Below are 23,580 nucleotides of genomic sequence, written 5' to 3'. Positions count from 1 at the left end.
TTTGCTAGCGTAATAAAAGCCTTAGGTTTTCATGCAATATTGCAGAATGAACACATCTATTTTTACCTTCCTTCCTCTGTGTCAGTGTCTAGGGAAAATTGCTCCTTTCAGGAACATAAAGCATGTTTGAAAAATTAGCCTTTTGATTATGTGACGGCTGGAACAAAAAAGCAGAAATCCTCGGTGGAGGAAATGCTAATTAAACCTGTGAGGTACATATCATGGCCACTATTTATAAACAGTTCTGGGCTGACAGTCCAAAGCTGTTGAGGATGCATGCAACAATTAGGTATACTTACTTCTCACCCCCTCATTTTCACTCTGCCAGCTTAAAAAGTGAATTCCATCAAGTGTCTGCAGAGAACATGTTGTTCCATTTTGTCCTCCAGATTACCTCCCAGTTGTCCTATAGAAGATAGAAAACAATTGACTGTGAAACATTTTGGATGTATCACCGAAATTACATTCAAGTTTTTTTTTTTCTTAAATACAATAAGAAATGACTGATTTTGACAGTTAATTTGACATCCTGCTCTATCATGTTAATTCAATATTTAATTAATATTTAGTAATGCTTATTAGTAAAGTTATTGAATATTTGTTCCTGTCCATTTCCTCTATTTTTACATTTAGATAACAGATCCTTTGTCGTCATCGAACGCTCACTTAAAGTTAATGTTTCAAAACACTAATAATTTAATGGCACTGCTAAATGTAATCTATAGTGAATCTCAAAACAGATATCCATTTTTCATTCTGTACATTAAAAAGCTGTGAAGCCTAAATTCAGTTGTAGCATTTCAGTCTATTTAAATTTTTTTAGTGATTTATTTTTAATTTATTTATGCAATATAGTACAGATTTTTAATGTTGGCCATTTATTGGTTATTGGCCATAATATAAAATCTAGTTCAGCCATGAAACTCTAGAGGGCTCAGGCTGAATAATCCTTAACTTGCAATTAGCAAACGATCACATCATTACCACATGGCATAAACTGATTAGGCTCTGCTGATCTTACAGCCAATGCGATTGCTTGCTCAACATATCAGAGTTCCTCTGAAGCCATCCACCTCCCCCAGCTCCACCTGCCTAGATCGGCTAGTTTATTGATGCAGCAGCAGCAGCATATCTTACATGCTCACAGCAGCGTGTCTGTGAATCTGTGTTAGTAGTAGCAAGTAGGGTTGTCAAACGTACTGTACCAGTCGGTACAAAAAAAATAAAGAGTTGATGGTACCAACATTTCTGCAGTATTTATAGTACTGAATTGTATATTCTGTACCCCTTGATAGGCACTGCTTTCAAATGCTCTTGTTCGTGTTTGTTTGAGCACTTTCTGAGCATCAGAGGTTTCTATTTACAGCACGTTTTTGCAAGCATTGAGCATTGTAGCCAATCACAGTCATATTTGTTGAGCGTGTGAATGCAATGGTCTATCAGAGCTGCGAGCAAGTTAGTCAGAATCTGCTTAACACCGCTGAAAATGCACAAGGTTTTGTTTTGTTCAGTGCGAGCTGCGTGTGTGAATCCTTTCATTATAACCAACAACATAAAAGGTTCATTGTCTAATTAGACAGCTTTTTTTTTATTATAACAGGAGTTTTTGCAAGATAGAATTGTATTACTTTCAACTGAGTTTAACCCCATATTAAGTCCATTCTGCAGATCTTCCCCCATATGTCAGAAAATGTCTGCATGTTCTTTGTAGGCCTACCAAGGAGTTAATGCTGTATTTGTGTACGTTAAGTAAACTCTAACAAATATATGTTAATCAGAGTGGGCTTTTTTTCTTTAAAGACCTATAATCTGCACTGACCTGAAGTTGACAAGCAATGTTTAAGCTTTTGTTCAAAGGGATACAGTGCAAGTGTAGGCGTAGCTGAGTGAAAGCATCCTCTTTATTTTGCTTTCAGAGCCAAAAAGACTATATTTATTCCAGACAACATACATCCAAACTGTTAGCTGTTATCTTTCATAAGCTTAAAAGAATTTGCCAGTTCAATAAAACAACTTTATTCACTTGTGAGATCTAAGATTCTCTTTGGATGTGCCGTGTGGAGTGATCAGTCAAGGAACCCCAGCTATACATCCTCTCCTCCTCTGACATGAAAGGTGTCAGATCAAAGTGGCTATAGGCTGAAAGAGCAGGTCTCTGGAGCTTTGTGACACCCATCAACCTGAAATTATTCATGTTCAAGTGAACATGGAAGATCTCATCTTGAAATCCACACGTGTCTTTTTTAAAGTAATGATCTGTATTAACTAAGCCTTTTAAGTGCACCTTATGAATGTAAGCCTATATTTATATGTGCCAGCATGAACGTCTTTAAGTTTGTTTGTTTGTAAGCTTTTTCTTAACCCAGATTGTTTTTTTTTTCTTTCAGTCTGCTATGTTTATGTTGCACCCAGAGAGGCATGTAATCTTCTAAACCTGTGCAACAATGTGCTGCATAGAAGTAAAATGTAAAGAGTTCATAATGCTCTTTATCTGACTGGATGTATTTATTGTATTTTTATGCATACAATGACTTGAATACAACTCTTCTATATATATATATATATATATATATATATATATATATATATATATATATATATATATATATATATATATATATATAAAAAACTATTTTGATCTCATAATTAAAAAAAAGTCCTATTAAAAGGATTATATTTTTGAAAATTGAATAGTGTGGGATAATCCTTTATTATATTTATTGTAAAAAAACAAAAAAAAAAACAGTAAAGCAGTTTTGTTAAAATATAAGAATTTTAATTATTAAGAAATTTAATTAAAATAATATATTATAAAACATAATAAAATCTTTGTTTGTGAAATCAAAGTCATTTGATGCGACCAACATGTTGTAACATGTGGGAAAAACAGAAAACAGAAAAGTATAGAGAACCTGCAGACCCTGTCATCTCATCTCATATGTATATACCCATCATTTTTGAAAATAATGATTAAGATGTGCACACTTGTGTTCATGGCAGATCTTCTTAGTTTTGAGTGTTCTTTTTTCTTGTGTCTGTAGGTCAGCTAGTTTTAACATGCTCTTACCATCTCTCTTTTTCTTTGGTAGGGTCTCAGCAGCCTGTTCAGCTCATTGAAAGTGGTGCGTTTACTCCGCCTGGGTCGAGTGGCACGCAAACTGGACCACTATCTGGAATACGGTGCTGCTGTATTAGTTTTACTGGTGTGTGTCTTTGGCCTGGTGGCACATTGGCTGGCCTGCATCTGGTACAGCATTGGTGATTACGAGGTCATCGATGAGGCCACCAACAGCATCAAGACGGACAGCTGGCTTTATCAATTAGCTATCAGTATTGGCACGCCATACCGCTACAATGCCAGCGGCTCTGGCCAGTGGGAGGGTGGTCCCAGTAAGCACACGCTCTACATATCATCTCTCTATTTCACCATGACAAGTCTCACCACCATTGGCTTTGGGAACATTGCACCAACTACAGACGGGGAGAAGATCTTCTCTGTGGCCATGATGATGGTGGGCTGTAAGTATCACTAAATGGTTTCTTTGCTTCCTGGATGCTTTACTAGACCACTTGAGCCACAGCTGGTGGGTTAATGCACAGACATTATGAATGTGTGATATATCGGTGCCTTACCAGTTATTGGTTGATATTAGATGTTTTAGGTGATGCTCAATATTTATTTATTTATTTATTTTTAATTTTTGATTGCATTTGCCATCTTCTAGCACTCACTTAAATTTAACCTTTAACAAATACATATCCATTTTTCATACTGTACATTATAATAGAATAAAGTTAAAATAAACTTAAATTAATCTGTAGCATTTAAAATAACTGATTTTTTTATTTTATTTTTTTATTTATTTAGACAAAAGAGTGTAGAATTTTGATATTGGCCAATTATGAAACAGGAAAATATTCATCTTATTGGTATTGGCCAGAATTTTAATATCATCCCGTATGGTTTAATGCTGATCTTCCCAGTAGGGATATGCTTAAAATAGCATCAGCAGAGTGCTTATTACATTCTCACCAATCAGCATGTCAGCAAACTTTAAGTGCTATTTAAAAGCATTGCAGACACATTGATAGGTATTATATAACATCATATAATTTGATATAAAACAATTTTCTGCCTTTGCAAGTTTCTGTTTAGAAAAACATTTGCATCATGTCCTAATAGGACCTGCGATGCATCTTTGAAAATATTTCCTGAAACTTCTCTCTCTAAGCTGCTACATTTGATAAAAAATTAATAAGCTTGTGCAGGCTTTAAACCTCTTCAGACTGTAATGCTGCACTTTGCTCTTCATCACCTAATCATTTGCTATTATCTTCAGAGTTTTCCAAGGATACTAAGTACTTTAGTAGTGCAGGTCAGCTTTTGAGTTACTGAGCAGCTCCTTCAGTAATCCTTTAGAGATCCACAGGGCTAGCAGATAGCATGAACTACAGTAAACTAAGCTGTGACTAGTAGCTTTTGGCTGAAATGGCGAGTGGTAGGCAGCCAGCAGTGATTCAGTGGTGATCAGTGGCACTGCTGAATACGTAGTTTAGGAAGAGACATATTGTGCAATACTTCTGACAAATTAAATGGCAGTTAGATTACAGTTCAGGGTTGAGTGTGTAATTTTTTGGATGCTAAAATACTACCTTCTATCCTAGTTTAATATGCAGAGACAACTATGAGTCAAGCTTTTTCAAAACATCACTGCAAAAAAAATATTTTCTTAATAAGTGTTTTTGTCTTGTTTTCAAAAATATCTAAACATCCTTACACGATAATTTTATTTCAACAACATAAATTGACATTAAAAAAATAACATCCATCAATTTATCCAAAACATTTGACATATGTAGGATTGCTGGGTTTCTATTATCTATATTGCACGGGTATGCAGGGAAGAAGAGAGGTGAGAATCTTTTAGCAAGCAGTCTTTATTCCATGAACACACAAACACAGAGATAATCCACATAAGAAGCCAATGGCAATAATTCAAAGATGAAGACACAGACAATAATCCAACCGGGGAAACAAGAAATGTAACAGCATTACAGCGGAAGCGTAAAGATAATGCCTGACAACTACAGACTGAAACTCAAGACAAGAGTATAAATTCACAGACGCTGCATCTGAAATTGAAAACTTCTCTCCTATAAAGTATGTGAAAAACAGTATGCCAATAGATTAGTATGTCCAAATACACAGTATCTGAAAAACAGTAGGCGAAAAGTCCCCGGATGACCTACTACTTCCGGCGAGATTCTGAAGTGTGCATTCGCTGGACACTTTACTATCCTATAAGGCCACAGGAGAGGATTTATGAATGGCAGTGTAGCGACACAACTGACGCTGGCAGGTCATGTGACAGTAACAACATAGCGGATGTAGCACGTCCAAATTCATACTTCCCACATTCCAGCCTGGTCTCATTGTTAATATACGTAGGTATTAATATGTAACTTTCAAAGACATAAAACGTACATTTTTGTACATTTGGATTGGTGCTAAAACGTACAATATGAATGTGTTGGCAGCATTTAAACATAGCATTATTCCGTTTTTACAGCGAAAAATATTTACAAATCTTTTATGTCATAAAGATATATTTATAATTTCCCTTTTATCATTTTTTAGATAAATGCAAGATCCCTAAACCCCACCTCGAACCTAAACATACCCATTTTAAAAGAGTAAAACATAATGGACACAAATGTGTAGGAAAATTACAATTTTAGTAACAATATAGAATTAAAACGATAATTTGAGACGCTAATCTTACCCCTAAACCTAAACCTACCCATAACCATTTCTTAAAACTATGTACTGTTATAAATAAAAGAATAACAGACATACAAGTGTAATTACAGTCATTTATTTATTATGAAAATGTCAAAAATAAAAGTATTTCAAATGATGATGAGTTGCAGCCCTCTCTGACTAGTTAGTTTTTTATTGGGGTACAGAGCTGAATTTAAGTTATTAATCAATGAAAATATGAATCCAGCTTCTCTCCGTGAAAGCACACACTCATTTCTAATGTCAATATACTCAAACACGGCATATCGCAATTTGTGACAAAGTAGGTGAGAGCCAATGAGCTTGCGATATCAGTGCCGTAAACTATGTTGTAACACAAATTTGAATCAAAACGAGCGCGGGCTTTGACTGTGACGCTCGCGGCTGAGAATGAAGATGAAGATCGCCTGATAAAGGGCTGAATTTGGATCTTTTCCTTGCAAACATATGGATTCTAAAGATTTGAAGTACAGCGAACAAATAAAATTGATGTGATTTGTGAATTTATGTTTATGCTGTGTATCTTATGGTTGATTTGTCAGTCGCGGAGGAGAAAAACGCCTTTTGTATCTCACAGCAAACAAACTTAATATTACAAAATGGTTAAACAATTACAGAAATGTTATTCATTTTAAGGTTTTAAAGTTTATTCTCATTTAACATTATGTAAACTTCCGAAACGAGTTTGCAGCACAAGTCACGAACAGAAATGTTATTTCATATTTACAAGATCAGTAAAATGCATTTAATAAATGCGACTAAAAACATGTATTGATATGACAATTAAATACAACAGAATCAAAACATTAATGCCACAATTTTAAAATTAATACATGGGAATTCATACAGATTCACACTTGAATATGTAATTAATTTACGTTTTATTGCTGTTAATATGTAAGTATTTTACATTTTAGTGCTATAAATATGTACATTTTGTTCGTTTTTGTGTGTATAAAAACGTGAGTAAATGTATGTGGGGTACGTTTACATAAAAATACATGCGTATTCTCATGAGATCACATTGCACATTCATACTATAGAACATACTTTTTAATGTTTGCAAAGGAAGTTCAAATTTAAATGTAGTACCTACTCAGACAATATGCAATTTTTGATGCAGCACAAGTAACAAGATGGATAATGAGGAACAAGTGTGAGTGATAAGTAAGCATAGAGGGTAACTATAGAGACAAACAGGAACTAAACACAGCAAATGAAAACCAGACACAGTCAGACAAAACAATATCAAAAAAAGAAAAGACCTAGAACAAAGACACAAGGGAGTCGTGAAAGCCTTTTTATTTATTTATAAAATTTACTACATTCCTTTAGATTTATTTCTTTAAAAATTGTCACAATATATTTTAGCAGTGGTTGCTTTGTTTATTTGAATAGTATGACGCTTGTGGCTCAGTATGTAGTGTGAGTTTTAATTTTTACATTTTCAGTGAGTGTCACTAGTGTCATTTAAAGTTTTAATTATAAAGCTTGACTAAAGGTAGTTTAATTTGGCAGACTTTAGCTTATAAAGCACAGCTGGCTTCAGATCAGATTTAGCAGTAGAGTGGCGCAGTGCTAATCACTTCCTGATGTGTAGTAGCGCAGTGCTTGCTGTTGGTTTATTGCTTGGTTGTTCTGCACCGTCTGAGTTTCTGTCATACTTCTCTCTGCGAACACAAATGACAGCAGATGGGGAGAAAGTCTTGTGTTGTTTGTGGATTTATCTCACAGTGCTACAATATGGTGCATTGTGTTGTATTCTGTTGTACTACAGTAGCCAAATCCAGCTTATAGTAAATTATGATGAATCAGAGATTTTGCATTAATGAACCATATGAATTCATAAAGACCAGTGGATTTACACAAATTGAGTTTAATTGCCTGAGTCATATTTGTGCTTATCACGCATCTGTGGATGTACTTTTTGTGTGGTGTTGGTGAATAAATGTTTAATGCATGGTATGAATGGGACTGGATTTATATTAGGTCTGTGGAATTACCATTAGACTAATCACCATGTTAAAGCCAGCTGTGCTGATCAGGGCCTTTTTGTTTAAGTGAAATAGAGCTACAGTTTAGACTCTTGTTCTTCTCCTTTGTTGCATAAATTTGCTTTGTTCTTCCTTTTTTAAATGTAAATCCTGGGCTTCTAGCCTTGCTAAGGATCTACTTATATTTGTAGGACTGAGAGAGAGCATGTAGTACTGCTACTGTGGCCAATAAAGGGACAGTTCATTCAAAAAAAAAAAAAAAAAGGAAACTCTGTCATCATTACTCATGTGGTTCCAGACCCGTATGACTTTGGAACACAAATTTAAGTGATTATATACACTGCTTATTCAATTACAGTGAGCTATTATCTCGAGAATTGCTGTCAGTTATTTAGTCAGTGACTTGAACTCTAAATTGTGAATAAATCGCCTGAAAAGGCGGGAACGAGAAGCTGCGCTTTATTCAGCACTGTGGGAACGTCTTGACCTATATTTATAGCCTTGCGAGACGTCATCGGAATGCGCCATGAGCGAGGCTATAATTAGATGTGCCACCAGCAGATACTTTGTCTGAAGAGCAGTCCAGGGACATCTCAGTGCGGCAATGAAGCGCAGCTTCTCGTTCCCGCCTTTTCAGAGAACAGGGTTACAGTAAAGTAACCCGGGGCGTTCCCTTTCAAAGGCTACACTCTAAGCTGCGCTTTATTCAGCAGTGTGGGAACGAGAATACCCACGCCGCCACACTGTGTGTCCGGACCCCCTGGCTGTGAAGTGTGTCACAAAGCACAGAGAGTCTCAGTCTTGTGATGTCGACTCAAGGACATGAGAGCCCGGAGTAACATGAACATCCAAACTATAAAACCTTATGAATGTATGCGGAGAGGACCAACCTGCCGCATCACAAACATTTTGTAAGGGGGCTCCCCCTGCCAAAGCTCTAGAAGAGGCAACCCCCCTGGTGGAATGAGCCCTGATGCCCGTTGGCGAAGTGTGACCACGCGCCTCATAGGCAAGGCAATAGCATCTCTCACCCAATGTGACATGGTCTGTTTCGTGGCGGCCCTGTTATGGCCGCCATGACAAACAAACAGTTGCTCTGACTTACGCCACTGGCTAGTGCGGTGGACATAAGTCTGAAGAGCACGGACTGGACAAGGTCTGTGAAGTCTCTCCTGCTCCGGCGTTGTGAATGGCGGAGGGCAGAAGGCTTCAAGTGTGACCGGATGCAAGTTCGAGAAAGGAACCTTTGGCAGATAGTCAGGATGAGGATGCAAAATTGCTTTCACCATTCCTGGGGCAAAGTCTAAGCAGGATGGCACAATGGACAGAGCCTGCAAATCCCCAATTCTTTTCAGAGAAGTTATAGCCATAAGAAAAACCATTTTCAGAGTTAACAGCTTGTCAGAAACTGACTCTAACGGTTCAAAGGGGGTCTCGACCAGGGCCTCTAGGACTATAGCTAGGTCCCATGAAGGGATCCTGGTTCTAGAAGGGGGCTTAAGCCGCCTAGCTCCTCGAACGAAGCGAGAGAGCAGGACATGCTTGCCCAAAGGCACCCCGTCGATCAGAGCGTGGCAAGCCGAGAGCGGCCACATAAACCCTGAGAGTGGCGGGGCATGTACCTGTCGATAACTTTTCCTGCAGGAAGTCCAGAACTGTAGCAACTTGGCAGTTTACTGGATCTGCATTGTGTGCAATACACCATCTTTCAAAGACACCCCATTTGTTGGCATAACTTGCTTTAGTAGAGGGAGCTCTAGCATTCAAAATAGTCTTGATAACTTGAGGTGAAAGCCCTGTGTCCCTCAGTTGGTTCCCCTCAGGGGCCAAACATGAAGATTCCACATCTCCGGCCGGGGATGAAATTTTGTCCCCTGCGCCTGAGACAGAAGGTCCCTCCTGCTCGGTATCGCCCAAGGCGAGCCGTCGAGAAGAGACATTATCTCCGAGAACCATATTCTGTTCGGCCAATGCAGTGCTATCAATAAGAGGCAAATCCCTTGTTGGCGAACTCTGGCTAGAACTCCCGGGAGCAGAGCAACTGGAGGAAAGGCATACAGGCGCATCGAAGGCCATGTATGCGCCATCGTATCCAGACCTAGGGGGGCTGGGTGACTCAGAGAGAAGTAAAGGGGACATTGCGCTGTCTGATGGGAGGCGAAGAGGTTAACCTCTGCCTCGTAGAACCTCAGCCATATCTGTTTCACTACGTCGGGGTGAAGTTTCCATTCCCCACTCGGTAGTTTCTGTCTGGACAGTAAATCTGCTCCCACATTCTGGTCCCCAGGAATATACACTGCCCTCAGTGACAGGAATTTGTCCTGGGCCCAGAGAAAGATCTGCCGCGCTATCCTGTTGAGATGGCGCGAACGCAGACCTCCCTGGCGATTTACATAGCAGACTGCTGTTGTGTTGTCCATCCGCACTAGGACATGACAGCCTCTCAGCTGCTGGAGGAAGTATTTCAGGGCCAGAAATACAGCCATCAATTCTAGGCAGTTGATGTGCCAGACGAGCTGATGGCCCTCCCATTCCCCTTGGACTGGACGACCACTTAAGACCGCTCCCCAGCCCGTCAGGGAGGCGTCCGTCGTTAGCAGCCTGCGACGACACGGCGCCCCTAGAGTGGGACCCAAGGTGAGGAACCGGGGTCTGAGCCACACAGACAGGGTACGAAGCCCGCGGCGCGTAACCCTTATTTGCCTCAGGGGTTTGGCCCTTGGATGAAACCCCTTGGCTTTGAGCCACAACTGAAACGGTCTCATATGCAGCAGGCCCATAGGAATTACCGAGGACGCTGATGCCATGAGACCTAACATTCTCTGAAATTGTAGAATAGTACAATTCTGGCCTAGCCTGACATTTTTCAGGGTGTGAAGAATGGTCTCTACTCGAGCGGGAGACAATTGTGCCCGCATCGTGGTCGAATCCCAGATGACCCCTAAATATGTCGTTCTCTGGGTTGGACAGAGAATGCTTTTCTTCTCGTTGAGTCTCAACCCTAGAGAAACTAGATGAGCTAAAACGACATCTCTGTGTTTTAACGCCATCTCTCGTGACTGCGCCAATATTAGCCAGTCGTCTATATAATTCAAAATGCGAATGCCCTGGAGTCGCAACGGAGCCAGTGCTGCATCCATGCATTTTGTGTATGTGCGGGGTGATAGGGCTAGGCCGAATGGAAGAACCCGATACTGGTAAGCTTCGCCCCCGAAAGCGAACCTCAGGAATCTCCTGTGTTGTGGCAATATTTCGATATGAAAATATGCATCCTTGAGATCGATCGTGACGAACCAATCGCACTGTTGGATTTGCGACACGATCATCTTTACTGTTAACATTTTGAACTTGAGAGCTTTGACTGAACGGTTCAGGCCTCGAAGATCTAAAATTGGATGCAGCCCCCCGTCCTTTTTGGGAACTAGGAAGTATCGGCTGTAATAACCCGACTCTCTCTGTGGAGGGGAAACACGTTCTATGGCCCCTTTCTCCAGAAGAGTTTGCAGCTCTTGTGACAGCAACGTCGCTTGCCCCGGCTCGACGGTAGTGGAGACCACGCCGTTGAAACGCGGAGGACGACGGAAAAATTGGATTCTGTATCCGAATTCTACTGTCTTTAAAACCCACGCGGAAACCCCTGGCAGTAGTTTCCACGCTGCCAGGCTTTCTGAAATGGGCACTAATTTTGACACTTCCTTTTGAGGGGATACTAGGTGTTCCGTGTCTTGATGTGTTACAGGAGCTAACGGAACACCTAACATTTCGCTGGAAACCGTTGCCCCCCGAAGCACCAGAGGTGGCGGGGAAGGAGGGTTTTTGTGGAGATGTCGAGAAGGGGCGAGTTCTAGATATAATACGCACCCCGTCCCGTGGGGCGCCATGCCCACAGGGCTGGGCGCAAGACTGTCAGGATTTCTTCTTCTTTTGGAGAATAGTCCTGAGGTCTTGCCTGGGAGGTTGTGCAGGGTGGCGAGACGGTCCCCAGTCCTTACGAGGGGGAGCTCGGCTCGCCACACTCTGCTTCTAAACCTCTCTCTTAGAAGGACCGGGTTGGGGCTGGGTGGCTGACGGCCCCTCCCCCTGAGTGCGGCGAGGAAGGAACTTCACAAATGCTTCTTCCGATTTTTTCACCTCCTGAAACCTGCTCATGACGGTGTTGACCGAGTCTCAGAACAGGCCAGAAGGTGATACTGGGGCATCTTAAAGGAATACTCGATCTTTATCTTTGATGCCCGTGAGGTTTAGCCACAAGTGCCTCTCCGTGCTAACCATAGCAGCCATAGAACGGCCGATGGCACGAGCCGTTTGCTTGGTGGCACGGAGAGACAGATCTGTGGCTCGACGAAGCTCAGTGAATGCTTCCTCTGTGATGGTAGTGCCGGCACTTAGATCAGCAGGTCAGCTTGGTACGCCTGTAACACTGCCATAGTGTGCAGCGCAGCACCAGCCTGACCTGCAGCTTGGAAAGCTTTTCCCACAAGCGCTGAGGTGGTTCTACAGGGCTTTGTGGGGAGGGTAGGTTTTTTTAACGATGATGCTGACACAGGCGAGAGATAGCTCGCCAGCGTCTCTTCAACCTGTGGCATCATCGTATACCCCCGTGCTTCAGCACCCACAATAGTCGAATAAATCGACGTCGAGGGCACAAAAACACGGGAAGTATATGGCTTTTTCCATGACTTAGATAACTCGTCATGGAGGTCCTCAAAGAAGGGGAGAGACTGGCGTTGTGGCCCCTCCCCCTTGCCACTGGACAAAAACCTATCCTCAAGCTTAGATGGTTTGGGGTTCTCTTTTTCCTGTGGCCAGTCTAGCTGTAATCTAGCCACAGCTCGAGTTACTACCTCGAGTAATTCCTCAACGGCTTTATCATCACGTGAGGAACGCTCAGAGGCAGCAAACTCGAGAAGAGAATCATCGTCTCCCGCGTGAGCTGAAGAAGCACCGGAGTGCGCTTCAGGATCGCGCGAGGAGACGCGCGGATCAGGTGACATTGGGCGAAAGGGCAGGACCTGTCTCCCGTTCGTCAGCGAGATCCATTTGCGAGCCCCTTGATCGTAATGTGGGTGCTGATCCCTGGAAGAAAGAGAGATGAGCACGCAGCATCTTAACTGTGAACATTTCACAATGCTGGCACTCGCCGCCTTCCAACGCAAGGACAGCGTGCTCTTCCCCCAAACAAACAAAACAGTACGGATGTGTGTCCGTTTCGGCGATCGGACGCGAACACGGAGGAACACGCCGTCTGCCTTGTTCACTCATACTTCTCTCAATATATATTATGATATAATAATATATATATATATAATATAAGGAATGTTCACTTTCACTTGGACTGCAGAGTGAAAGGAGGAACAGATGAGAGAAAGTTTTCTGCGCTCTGCCTATCAAATCTAACTCCTGACAAGAGGGAAAGAGAGAAATGATAGATGCTTATGACAAAGTTCACACACAACTTCACAGAGTGGCCTCTGAAGACAAAAGACCTGCTGATGTACAGGTGGCACATCTAATTATAGCCTCGCTCATGGCGCATTCCGATGACGTCTCGCAAGGCTATAAATATAGGTCAATTTCATTTACATTGTTTTACACATATATTCACAGCTGGTCACGACTAAAGACGTTCCCACAGCGCTGAATAAAGCGCAGCTTAGTGTGTAGCCTTTGAAAGGGAACAATCAGAAATTTTGATTCTGTTATATTATTTATTCATATTTGGAATGAGCTTTTATTTAGATATTTTAATTTTAATTTTAGTTTGTTTCAGTGATTTTGTTATTTTTGTTTTGTGTTTTAAATGTATCTATTTATCTCTTTTTATATATATTTTTTGAAAATTTACTACTTTAACTTAAAGGGTTAGTTCACCCAAAAAATGAAATTTCTGTTATTAATTACTCACCCCCATATCGTTCCACACCCGTAACACCTTTGTTCATCTTCGGAACACAAATTAAGATTTGATAAATTGATAAAATCCAATGGCTCAGTGAAACCTGCATTGACAGCAAGATAATTAACACTTTCAAACGCTCAGAAAGTGAAGCTTTGAAGCTTTACGAATCTTTTGTTTTGAATCAGTGGTTTGGAGCGTGCATCAACTTCCAAAGTCACGTGATTTCAGTAAACAAAGCTTTGTTATGTCATAAACGTTTAGAAATTTCAATGGTTCACGTGACTTTGCCTTTGGCAGTGGATCAGCTGAACCACTGATTCGAAACAAAAGATCTGTAAAGCTTTGAAGCGTCACAAAGCAGTGTTCTGAAATCGCCCATCACTAGAGATTGTTGAATAAAGTCATTATTTTCTTTTTTTGGTGCACAAAAAGTATTCTCGTCACTTCATAACATTAAGGTTGAACCACTGTAGTCACACAAACTGTTTTAAATACGTCTTTAGTAACTTTCTGGGCATTGAAAGTGTTAATTGTCTTGCTGTCAATGGAGGCCTCACTGAGCCATCAGATTTTATACAAAATATCTTAATTTGTGTTCTTGTGGTCTTATGGGTTTCTTCGCTGCTGAAGAAATCAGAATTTTGAATCACATCAATCGGTTCTTTGAAAAGAATGATTTATTGACTGGTCCAGTTTCTTGAGTCATTTTTGCTCAAAGGTATATTGTTTTTCAATCATTCTTCTTTTGTGTTCTAACGAAAAAAGTATCAGATGGTTTTTGGAATCACATGAAGGCAATAAAATGATAGGATTTTCATTTTTGCGTGAACTATTCCTTTAAGCCATGTCTGAACTGATTAATAAAACATACATACATTGCATAACAAATTTCCCAGTCCACATCTCCCTCTCTTTACCTCATGCACTCGCTCTCTTGAGTAGGGTGTAAGACACATGCATGACTGGAGTTCAGAAGAATCCGAGCAGCACAACATTTTAATACTGTCAGTATAAGAGTTATGGTGTGTGCTGAGTAAGGGAACAGATGCTCTGTGTCTCAGGACTTCTTGGGGCCACACTGTCATGTGACCACTGTCCTGAATCTACTGATAAACCTCATCCTTTCTTTGGCAGTGACTAGAGCACTACTGCAGTACAGTTCAGTCAGCAATAATGCCTCACCCAGGAGCTTTCCAAAGGTTTATGCATTCTCATAGAACTCTGCAGTACCCGTAATGACCCTCTGTGGCTCATTTTGAGCTACCTTTGAGCATCAACTGTTGTAGGGGACTGTTACCGTCAGCACAGGGGAGATATTTGCCTTCAGTGAAGCAGACAATATCAGAGGAAACAGATCTATGTCTGATGGAATCCCATCTCGTAAAGTGGCATTAAAGTCAGCAAGTGTCTGTGCATTCTCAGCATGTCAACAAACAACAGGAGCATCTGTTAACAAGCCCACAGCAAATATGAGCATGCATATGAGAAGATATTTTAAGTTACTATGCTTGTTGCCTTGTTCAGTTCATGTAAAATCTCATCTAATGTAAGAGCTTCTTAAGTTTGAGTATCTGTGCAGTAGCTCGTAATCTAGAAATGTAATGATTTTTCATGAATGGATGTTAAGAATCCTTGAAAAAGAAGAAGTGTACATAATTGTATTGAATGTGCACTTGTAGTGTACTTCAAATCTTAAAAGTATATATTTAAAAAAAAAATATTAATGAAATAAAAACACCATTTACCATAAACTTGTTCATGTTTCTTAACACACTTAAGCACATTTGAAACACTAAAAAGTGCATGCACTTTGTAATAATGTCAAATTAAAAGTTATACTTTACATTTTACATCAATGTTTTAATAATCATTTGTCATGCTTTAAAATACACTTATTTTAATGCGTAACATCCTAATGCAGATGTAAAATAATTTGATTATAGTGTTAACTGTGGTGTGTTATTCATTATTGTAATTACATGACACAAGTTTAAATAGAATTGACATTAAAGTAACACTATACTTTAGGTAACTTTAACACTATTTTAGGTAACACTAAGTAACACTATACTGTAGGTAATATAGGTAACACTTTAGTTTACAGTCTCCTTATTACATATGTTACATATGGTACCAACTGTTGTAAAAAGAATAAACTATGCATAATTACAAGCAACTAACCCTAAATCAAACCCTATTCCTAACCCTATCCTAGAGCAAGTACATGTTGTTAATTGATATTACTCAGTACATAAATGTATAATTACACTGTAACACTTGCTGTGTTTCCATCACCCTGTTTTTATGTGCATTTTGAAGTATCGCATCAGAAACGAATTTCGAAAAAAAATCCCTTAATTCACAAAAAAAGTTTTTACGCTCGCTTGAAGTGGTTTTTGACTTGTGCGACAAAACGTTAATGCGAATAATGGGAGACGGAAACACATTTTCCTAATAAATTCTGTCCTAGCAAACTCACGTGACTAATCGTCTATTTCCGCTGATGGTGTTGTAACAGACATGTTATACATTTTTATATTTGATTCTGTTATGACGCATTAATTCTGGATGTACTGGCTCTCGTCATATATGTGTGTATGCATTTCCTTGTTTCCGTTTGGTGCTTTGGTGTAGAAAGACAAGAGTCATGTGCACTTTTGTAATGAAATTACGCATGTTTTTCAGGGTTGTCCTCTCACATGTGTGTGACGCTTAATAAAGTTGAGAAGAGTTCAGACGGCTCTTGTTTATTATTTTCATATTCATAAGTGTTTAGGCAAATCTTAACGAATGCTCGGTCACAGTGTTTTATTTACTGTTGGTTACTAGATTACCATAACACCATCATCCGCCTGAACAACTTGATGGAAACACACCTAATTCGCATTTCTCTTTCTTTTTTTTGCGAACTTTGAAAAGATTTGCTTCACGTTTGAATGGAAACCTAGCTAATAATGACACCTTAAAGTGTAATATGTCTATATTTTAGTTTACATTAAATGCATGTAAGCATTCAACAAAACACTTTGAACAGATTTTAAAGACAATAGAAGAAATTATGAAATTTCATAGAAAGATGTACTTGAGTATACTGAAGTGTGCCAAAAACAAAAGGATCTGCTAATTGCATTTAATATTCATTTAAACTATAATACATTTTAATTGAATTACAATTAATATGCAATTAAAGTGTCTGAAAACATTACATTAAGTTTTCTCTTCTTTTAAAATATGTTATTTCTCTAATAAGTACCATTTTTTAAGTATACAAACGTGTACTTCTTTTTTACTAGGGCAATGATAAATAAAGGGAATAAGCACAGTTAGATTGGTAAGATCACAATTATTTTAACAGCTATAATTTCAAGGAGACTTAAAAATGCTGGGCATGTTAGACATTTTGAATGTGTTGCTTATGACAAGATGTCTGAAAAACCCCACTGGGCAAGTCATTTCCACTCACCAGTTGCACACAGTATTCTGTTGGATGTCTTTTGCTTCATGCTTCATAAGTCAATAAGCAGCAGTATTCACAAATATAGGTGATGTGTTAGTTTGTTCATTCAATGCAATACAGTGATCCATTCCTGTGTTTGTGAAGTTATTGATCTGCCGTCTCTGACTAATTACTTACTGTGGCTGAGCGCTGACTGTTTTTACCATCCCTTTGCATTTCCCATAAAACCATGTTCTTCTGAGAGTAGCAGGGCTGTCAAGCGATTAAACATTTTAAAAGGATCATGACATGGATTTTTCATTTTAAAATATTATTTGAGGTTCACTTATGTTAATAAAAAATATTAACTCTCATTCTAACCCTCGGATCCTTAAGGCTGGCCACTGTTATGATTGGTTAGCATCATTGCATAGAAAACATTGTCAGTGCCCATCACTATTGCACGTAAGTTACTGTTTTGAAAACATTATCCATATAGAACTGTCATTTACAGACAGAGCATTAAGAAATTGTTTACCTACATTTTGCCTTGCAGCTGCTGTCAGATCTAATACAGTTGGCTGCTTCCTCTTTCAACAAAAGTTTCTTTACAAACTCTCCATTAAACTGATACCAATCTACAATCTGATTTGAGATGCAGCCATAACCACAATACTGTTGGTTCATTTGGCCAGAGGTGGACTGGACTGAGCCTGGTTTCTCCCAAAGTTTTTTTCCCCCTCCATTTGTCACTGATTGAGTTTGGATTCCTTGCCACTGTTGCCTTTTGGCTTGCTTAGTTGGGGACACTTAGACCCCTATCATACACCTGGCACAATGCGACGCCAGACGCAACGTAAGTGTTTTTTGCTAGTTTCATCCCAATGCAGTTATCATTTTCACGTTGTTTAAATAGCAAATGAACTCGTGCCCATCTGTTCACTATGGGCGTGCTTGTCTGAAAATGAGGTTTGTTCAGGTGCATTGTTGGCGTGTTGCTATTTTGAGGCAACTGAAAATGGCTGCGCCATTGACCAACAAAACCTGGTCTAAAGTCAATGGCTGCAGTATTTTGTTATTTAAAGGGCGTGTTAGTAATATATGCCTACAACGTGCGTACAATCTGCTTGTTACACACACAGAGACACGCATCAGCACAAAAACATGCCAAATATTAAAAATAAAAGGATTACGATGTAAAAGATTATTATTGTGTACATAAAGATAAAAATGCCTACATGTAATGGATAGTCAATTATTCTTTATTGAATGGAACTGAATCAACACTGAACTGACCTCAGCTAAACAATGACACTATTTTCTTTTCAATGACACTATTTTCTTTTAAAAGCTGCTTTACAGCAAAATTTAACTCTGTTTGCATCAGTGAATCATTATTTTTTTCTGTTTATCCATGTAAAGCTGCTTTGAAACAATCTCTACTGTATAAAGCGCTATATAAATAAAAGTGACTACACTTGACTAAACTATCTGTAGTCAAATGCTCCGAACAAACATATAATCCTCCGATGCGATTCGGGATGCCATTAAAAATAAACCATCCAATTGTTCCTGATGCTGGGATCCTTCTGAAGACTGTACAGAGATGCAAATGAGCTTTTTAGCCAGACAGCAAACATTCTTCCACTCTTCCATTTGTCCTGTTGTCGACAGACTCAAGCAGGTGTAGTACGACATAAATTGAAAGCGTATCGGTATACTTTATCCAGTGTAGACCATAACAGTGATTATAATCTATTTGCTTTTAACGTGACTCTTGCATTTGGTGTTGACAGGTGTCAGCCGTAAATCGACTGAATGATAGTGGGTGGAGCCTATGGTGTGATGATGTGTAACTATTTGCTGATATCTTGCTCTAGAGGCAGTCATATGCAAATGTATTTGCCCATGTGATGTCACAGATCCCACAATATTCAAACAAGCTGTTTTTGGAGCTTGATTAAATAAATGCTTTGTTTATAATGAGGAGTATATTTTAAGCTATGAAACTTGAAGGATATTTTAATGGTACAAAGAGCTATCATGTATCAAACGCTCAAGGAATATTTGATTTCCCATACAAAAAATACGAAATACAGAAGATGCGAAATACGAAAGATTTTTGCTAATAACTTCTGAATGGTTTGTCCAGAAATCATAAATGTGGTCACATCAGATTCGGGGTATCATGCCGAGTCGAGTGATAACCATTATTACCATATCAGCCATTTTGGCCGTTGGCCATTTTGAATTTTGTGCTAAAATGCTGTATTTCAAGACCCCTTTAATCAAATTAATTACATTATATACTTACATTATACTTACAGGACATAATTACATTTATTTATTTATTATATAGTTAATTGTACAAAAATAACAAGTTGTATTGTCAGCCCTACTCTCGATGCACCTGACAAAAATCTCATCGTTCTATTTGAAGGGCAATCAAACCCAAAGGGGAAAAAAAATATGTATAATTACTCAAATGAGTATTCTCTCCTGTATGCGTACATCTGATGATCATCTGTTGTTTACTCTGCAAAGAAATTTTGGGTTTGCACCTATTATGCAAAATCAAATCTTCTTTCCCTTGCTGCTGTCATGGGAAAAAGAAACTAGATTGCCCATCATGTCTTACAGCAAACGAGGACAGTGGCTGGCATGTATTATGCAATGCATCATTATGTGCAGCATTTTAAGTGGGAGCTAGAATGTGTCAGGAGTTTAAGGTCCAAAGGGTTTATTGATCCTGCATATACGTGGTTTGAGCAGTCCATTCAAATGACAGGTATATTGATCCTACAATCAATATTGTACAGAAACAGTATAAACAGCTGAGTTTGTTGTCAAATTGTGTCTAATTTAAGAACAGCATTATACACTACATTATGAATGCATGTAAAATGATTTCATCTTAATTGGAGACTCGTTAGTCACTGGGTTAGTTCAGATAATATTGTGAACTATATAGGTGTACATGTCAGGATATTTCATTGTGCCTAATGAGCTTGCAAAATGTTTACACCAAAGTTGGAGTTGAAAATGAGTGCAAAACCAGCGGGCACTACTGGGAGACAGATGTGGAACATGTGAGTGATAGACACTATTGTGGTGCATCCTCTGCTTTTAGGGACTCAGTGCCTTTTTGAGTTGGTGTATTGATTGTTGTTATGCAGAGAGAGGAGGAGGTTACTTAATGCAGCAGGGGAAGGAGGGTTCGTTTCGGGAAGATGTAGGCTATGCATGTTGTAAATCTGTTCTTGTAAGCTGAGAGATCGCTAATGTCACTATTGAGAAAATGAGTGCTACAATAAATGCGTAAATGACTACAGAAAGTGTCCAAAATTAACTGTATAGAGTTGATTATAATTGGCTTTTTTATTTTTAATTTTAATTATATATTATATGTGTGTGTGTGTATATATATATATATATATATATGGTCAAACCGATATTTATTCAGACACCTTGAACATTTCATTCATTAATACAGTTTATTCACTATAGTTTTATAAAAATCATAATAAAATATGACAAGATCTCAGAGTTAAGCTGTGTCAGAAAAAAAATATTTTAATTATGTCAGATAACAATTTAGCAAAACATGGTAAGGTCAAAGCGTCTGAATAATTTTTGGTTCCAAATTTTTATCAGTTTTACTAGTAGTCCACTGTATGAAGAATTTTGGGGTATAATATGTCACAGTTTACTTTATTTTGCTATCCTCACTTACTTAAATGAACTATAGTGGCCTGCATCCACTAGTAAAAATATATCAAAAATATCATACACACACACACACACACACACTACTCAGTTACAGATTTAGAAATGTAGTATATGTTTATTAGTAGAAAAAAAATATGCTATGCTATATTTTTTTTGCTAATAAAGATACTGCATTTAAAAAGATTTTTTAATGTTTTTAAAAGAAGTCTATTATGCTCACCACGGCTGCATTTATTTAATTAAAAATACATAAAAAACAGTAATATTTAAAATGTTATTGCTATTTAAGATAGCTGTTTTACATTTGACAATATTTTAAAATGTAATTCATTCCTGTGATTGCAAAGCTGATCATTACTCCAGTCTTCAGTGTCACATGATCCTTCAGAAATCATTCTAATATGCTGATTTGCTGATCAAGAAACATTTCTGATTATTATCAATGTTGAAACAGTTGTGTACATTCAAAAGAACAGCTTTTATCTGAAATAGAAAGCTTTTGTAACATTATTTACTACCATTCAAAAGTCAGTAAAAAAAAATTTTGGGGGAAAGAAATTAAAGAAATTAATACTTTTATTCAGCAAGGATGCATTAAATGAATCAAAAGTAACAGTAAAGACCTTTATAATGTTACCAAAGATTCTATTTCAAATAAATGCTGTTCTTCTGTATTTTCTATTCATTACAGAATCCTGAAAAAAAAAAAAATAATAATTACACAACTGTTTTCAACAATGATAATAATAAAAATAAATGTTTCTTGAGCAGCAAATCAGCATATTAGAATGATTTTTTAAGGATCATGTGACACTGAAGACTGGAGTAATGATGCTGAAAATTCAGATCTACCAACAGGAAAATACTACATTTTAAAATATATTCAAATAAAAAAAAAGTAATTTTAAATTGTAATAATATTTCCCAATATTACTTTCTTTTTAATCAAATAAATGCAGTCTTGGTGAACATAAGAGACTTCTTTTAAAAGCATTAAAAATCATACTGATCCCAAACTTTTGAACAGCAGTGTATATACATATTATACTTATATATTATATATTATACTGAAACACTCCTGCAGCAACATTAGCCGCTTTTTCACTGTTGGGCTGAATGGTTCGAGTTATGTTTCCACTTGAGCCTGGCACGATTACAAACTGTTCCTCGGCCCAGAATTCTGGGTTGTCACGGCTGTCTAACCGTGCTGGTAGAATGTGTCTAGTGATGTCACAACTCAGAATTGGTCACTTGTCTGTTGCCTGGCTACCAATTTCTCTGCAGCTGGCTAAGCATGCGATTTGAGCGACATAAATACAAATTAATAATAAAATTAAAAGAAATATCTGATCATCCTCCATAATGCGATTGCTATTTACATCTCATATCATCAGTAAACCCCTATGTTACCAAGGCAACATCTGATGCTTTTGTATTACATTCCAAACATTCCAAAGAGCACCTGTTTTTAGCCCCACAGTGGAAAATTAAACCGAATGAAAATCTGACATGGAATGGAACAGTTAAGCAAAGAGAACGTTTTGACCCGACGGTGGAAAAGTGTCTATAGTGTCTAACTAGTTTTCTGAAATTGATGTATGTAAAGATAATAAAACACAAAGTATTGTCTTATAAAAATACTTAAACTTTTTAAAAATAAAAAATATATATATATAAAAAACTTTGCTATATTGACAATTTTAATAACAGGATCACATCATCACAGTCTGTGAAAAAAAGCAGAGGAGGCTGTTACAGGCTGCTCTGTATAATACAAGGAACAAGCAGAGAGACACAGAATGAATGACTATAAGACTTTTAATTACCATTAAGAGTGAGAGAATACATCAAACAACTAACATAACAATTAATACTGTGGACAAGGAACTAAGGAAAACTCAGGGCTTAAATACACAGGGAGTAATCAATGAAACAGGGAACAGGTGTGGAACATAATTAATAATGAAAGGGAACACTGGCACGTATTCAAGTCAGTTACAGATACACTATATATATATATATATATATATATATATATATATATATATATATATATATATATATATATATATATATATATATATATATATATATATATGGGACGGTTGAGACATGTCCCCACCACTTTTTGCCATGGTCGATATTGTCCCCACCACTTTTTGAAACATCCTGCATCACGGATGTATATTAATACAAAAGAAACATCTCTAGTTGATTAGCAATTTGTTCGTTTGTGTTAAATAATAGGCGATCTGGCACTGGGATGCTTTTGAAATCATGTTGAGTGCTCAGTTATGAAATGAAAATGAAAATAAAACTTCCAGTAGGTGGCGGTAAATCTTAATGTGCGAGTCATCATTCAAAACGCAGTTTCATTCGGGAATCACCGTTGCTTGGAGATGCGCAATAGATGTGGTGTGGCTTTGTTTGAAACTATTTTCACAAAAACAGACAGTATTGTGGCTAAAATGTTAAAGTCACTTAATATCAACTTGTTTATTGGACTTCAATCAGATCAGTAAGTACCACATTTGCAATCATGCCAATACTCTGAGAAACAGGAGTCTACTCATGTGATAGGCCTAGTACATAACTTACATATTAGGCTTGCTGCGATCGACGGTGTTACCGGTGTTCAGCCGTAACACCAGTTATATCACTTGCCCACCATGACCGAGTCATCGCCCCAATGTCGTTTTTTTTATAATTTTTTTTTTTTATA

General features: G+C 38.1%; 1 protein-coding gene across 4 annotated transcripts in view; it reads left to right on the top strand.

Annotated features, from left to right (window-relative positions):
• kcnh5a (potassium voltage-gated channel, subfamily H (eag-related), member 5a) overlaps positions 1-23,580 on the top strand; it is a 127,524-nt gene that overhangs the window by 49,481 nt on the left and 54,463 nt on the right. For all 4 annotated transcript variants that reach the window (XM_067383589.1, XM_067383588.1, XM_067383587.1 and 1 more), the window contains one exon: positions 3,090-3,519. In XM_067383589.1, coding sequence (XP_067239690.1) covers positions 3,090-3,519 — 430 coding nt within the window. The remainder of the gene's footprint in view (positions 1-3,089; positions 3,520-23,580) is intronic.

The sequence above is a fragment of the Chanodichthys erythropterus genome, chromosome 4, assembly GCF_024489055.1.
Source record: "Chanodichthys erythropterus isolate Z2021 chromosome 4, ASM2448905v1, whole genome shotgun sequence".
Lineage (NCBI taxonomy): Eukaryota > Metazoa > Chordata > Actinopteri > Cypriniformes > Xenocyprididae > Chanodichthys > Chanodichthys erythropterus.
The sequence above is the reverse complement of the archived record's forward strand: the minus strand, read 5'-3'. Positions and strand labels throughout refer to the sequence as shown.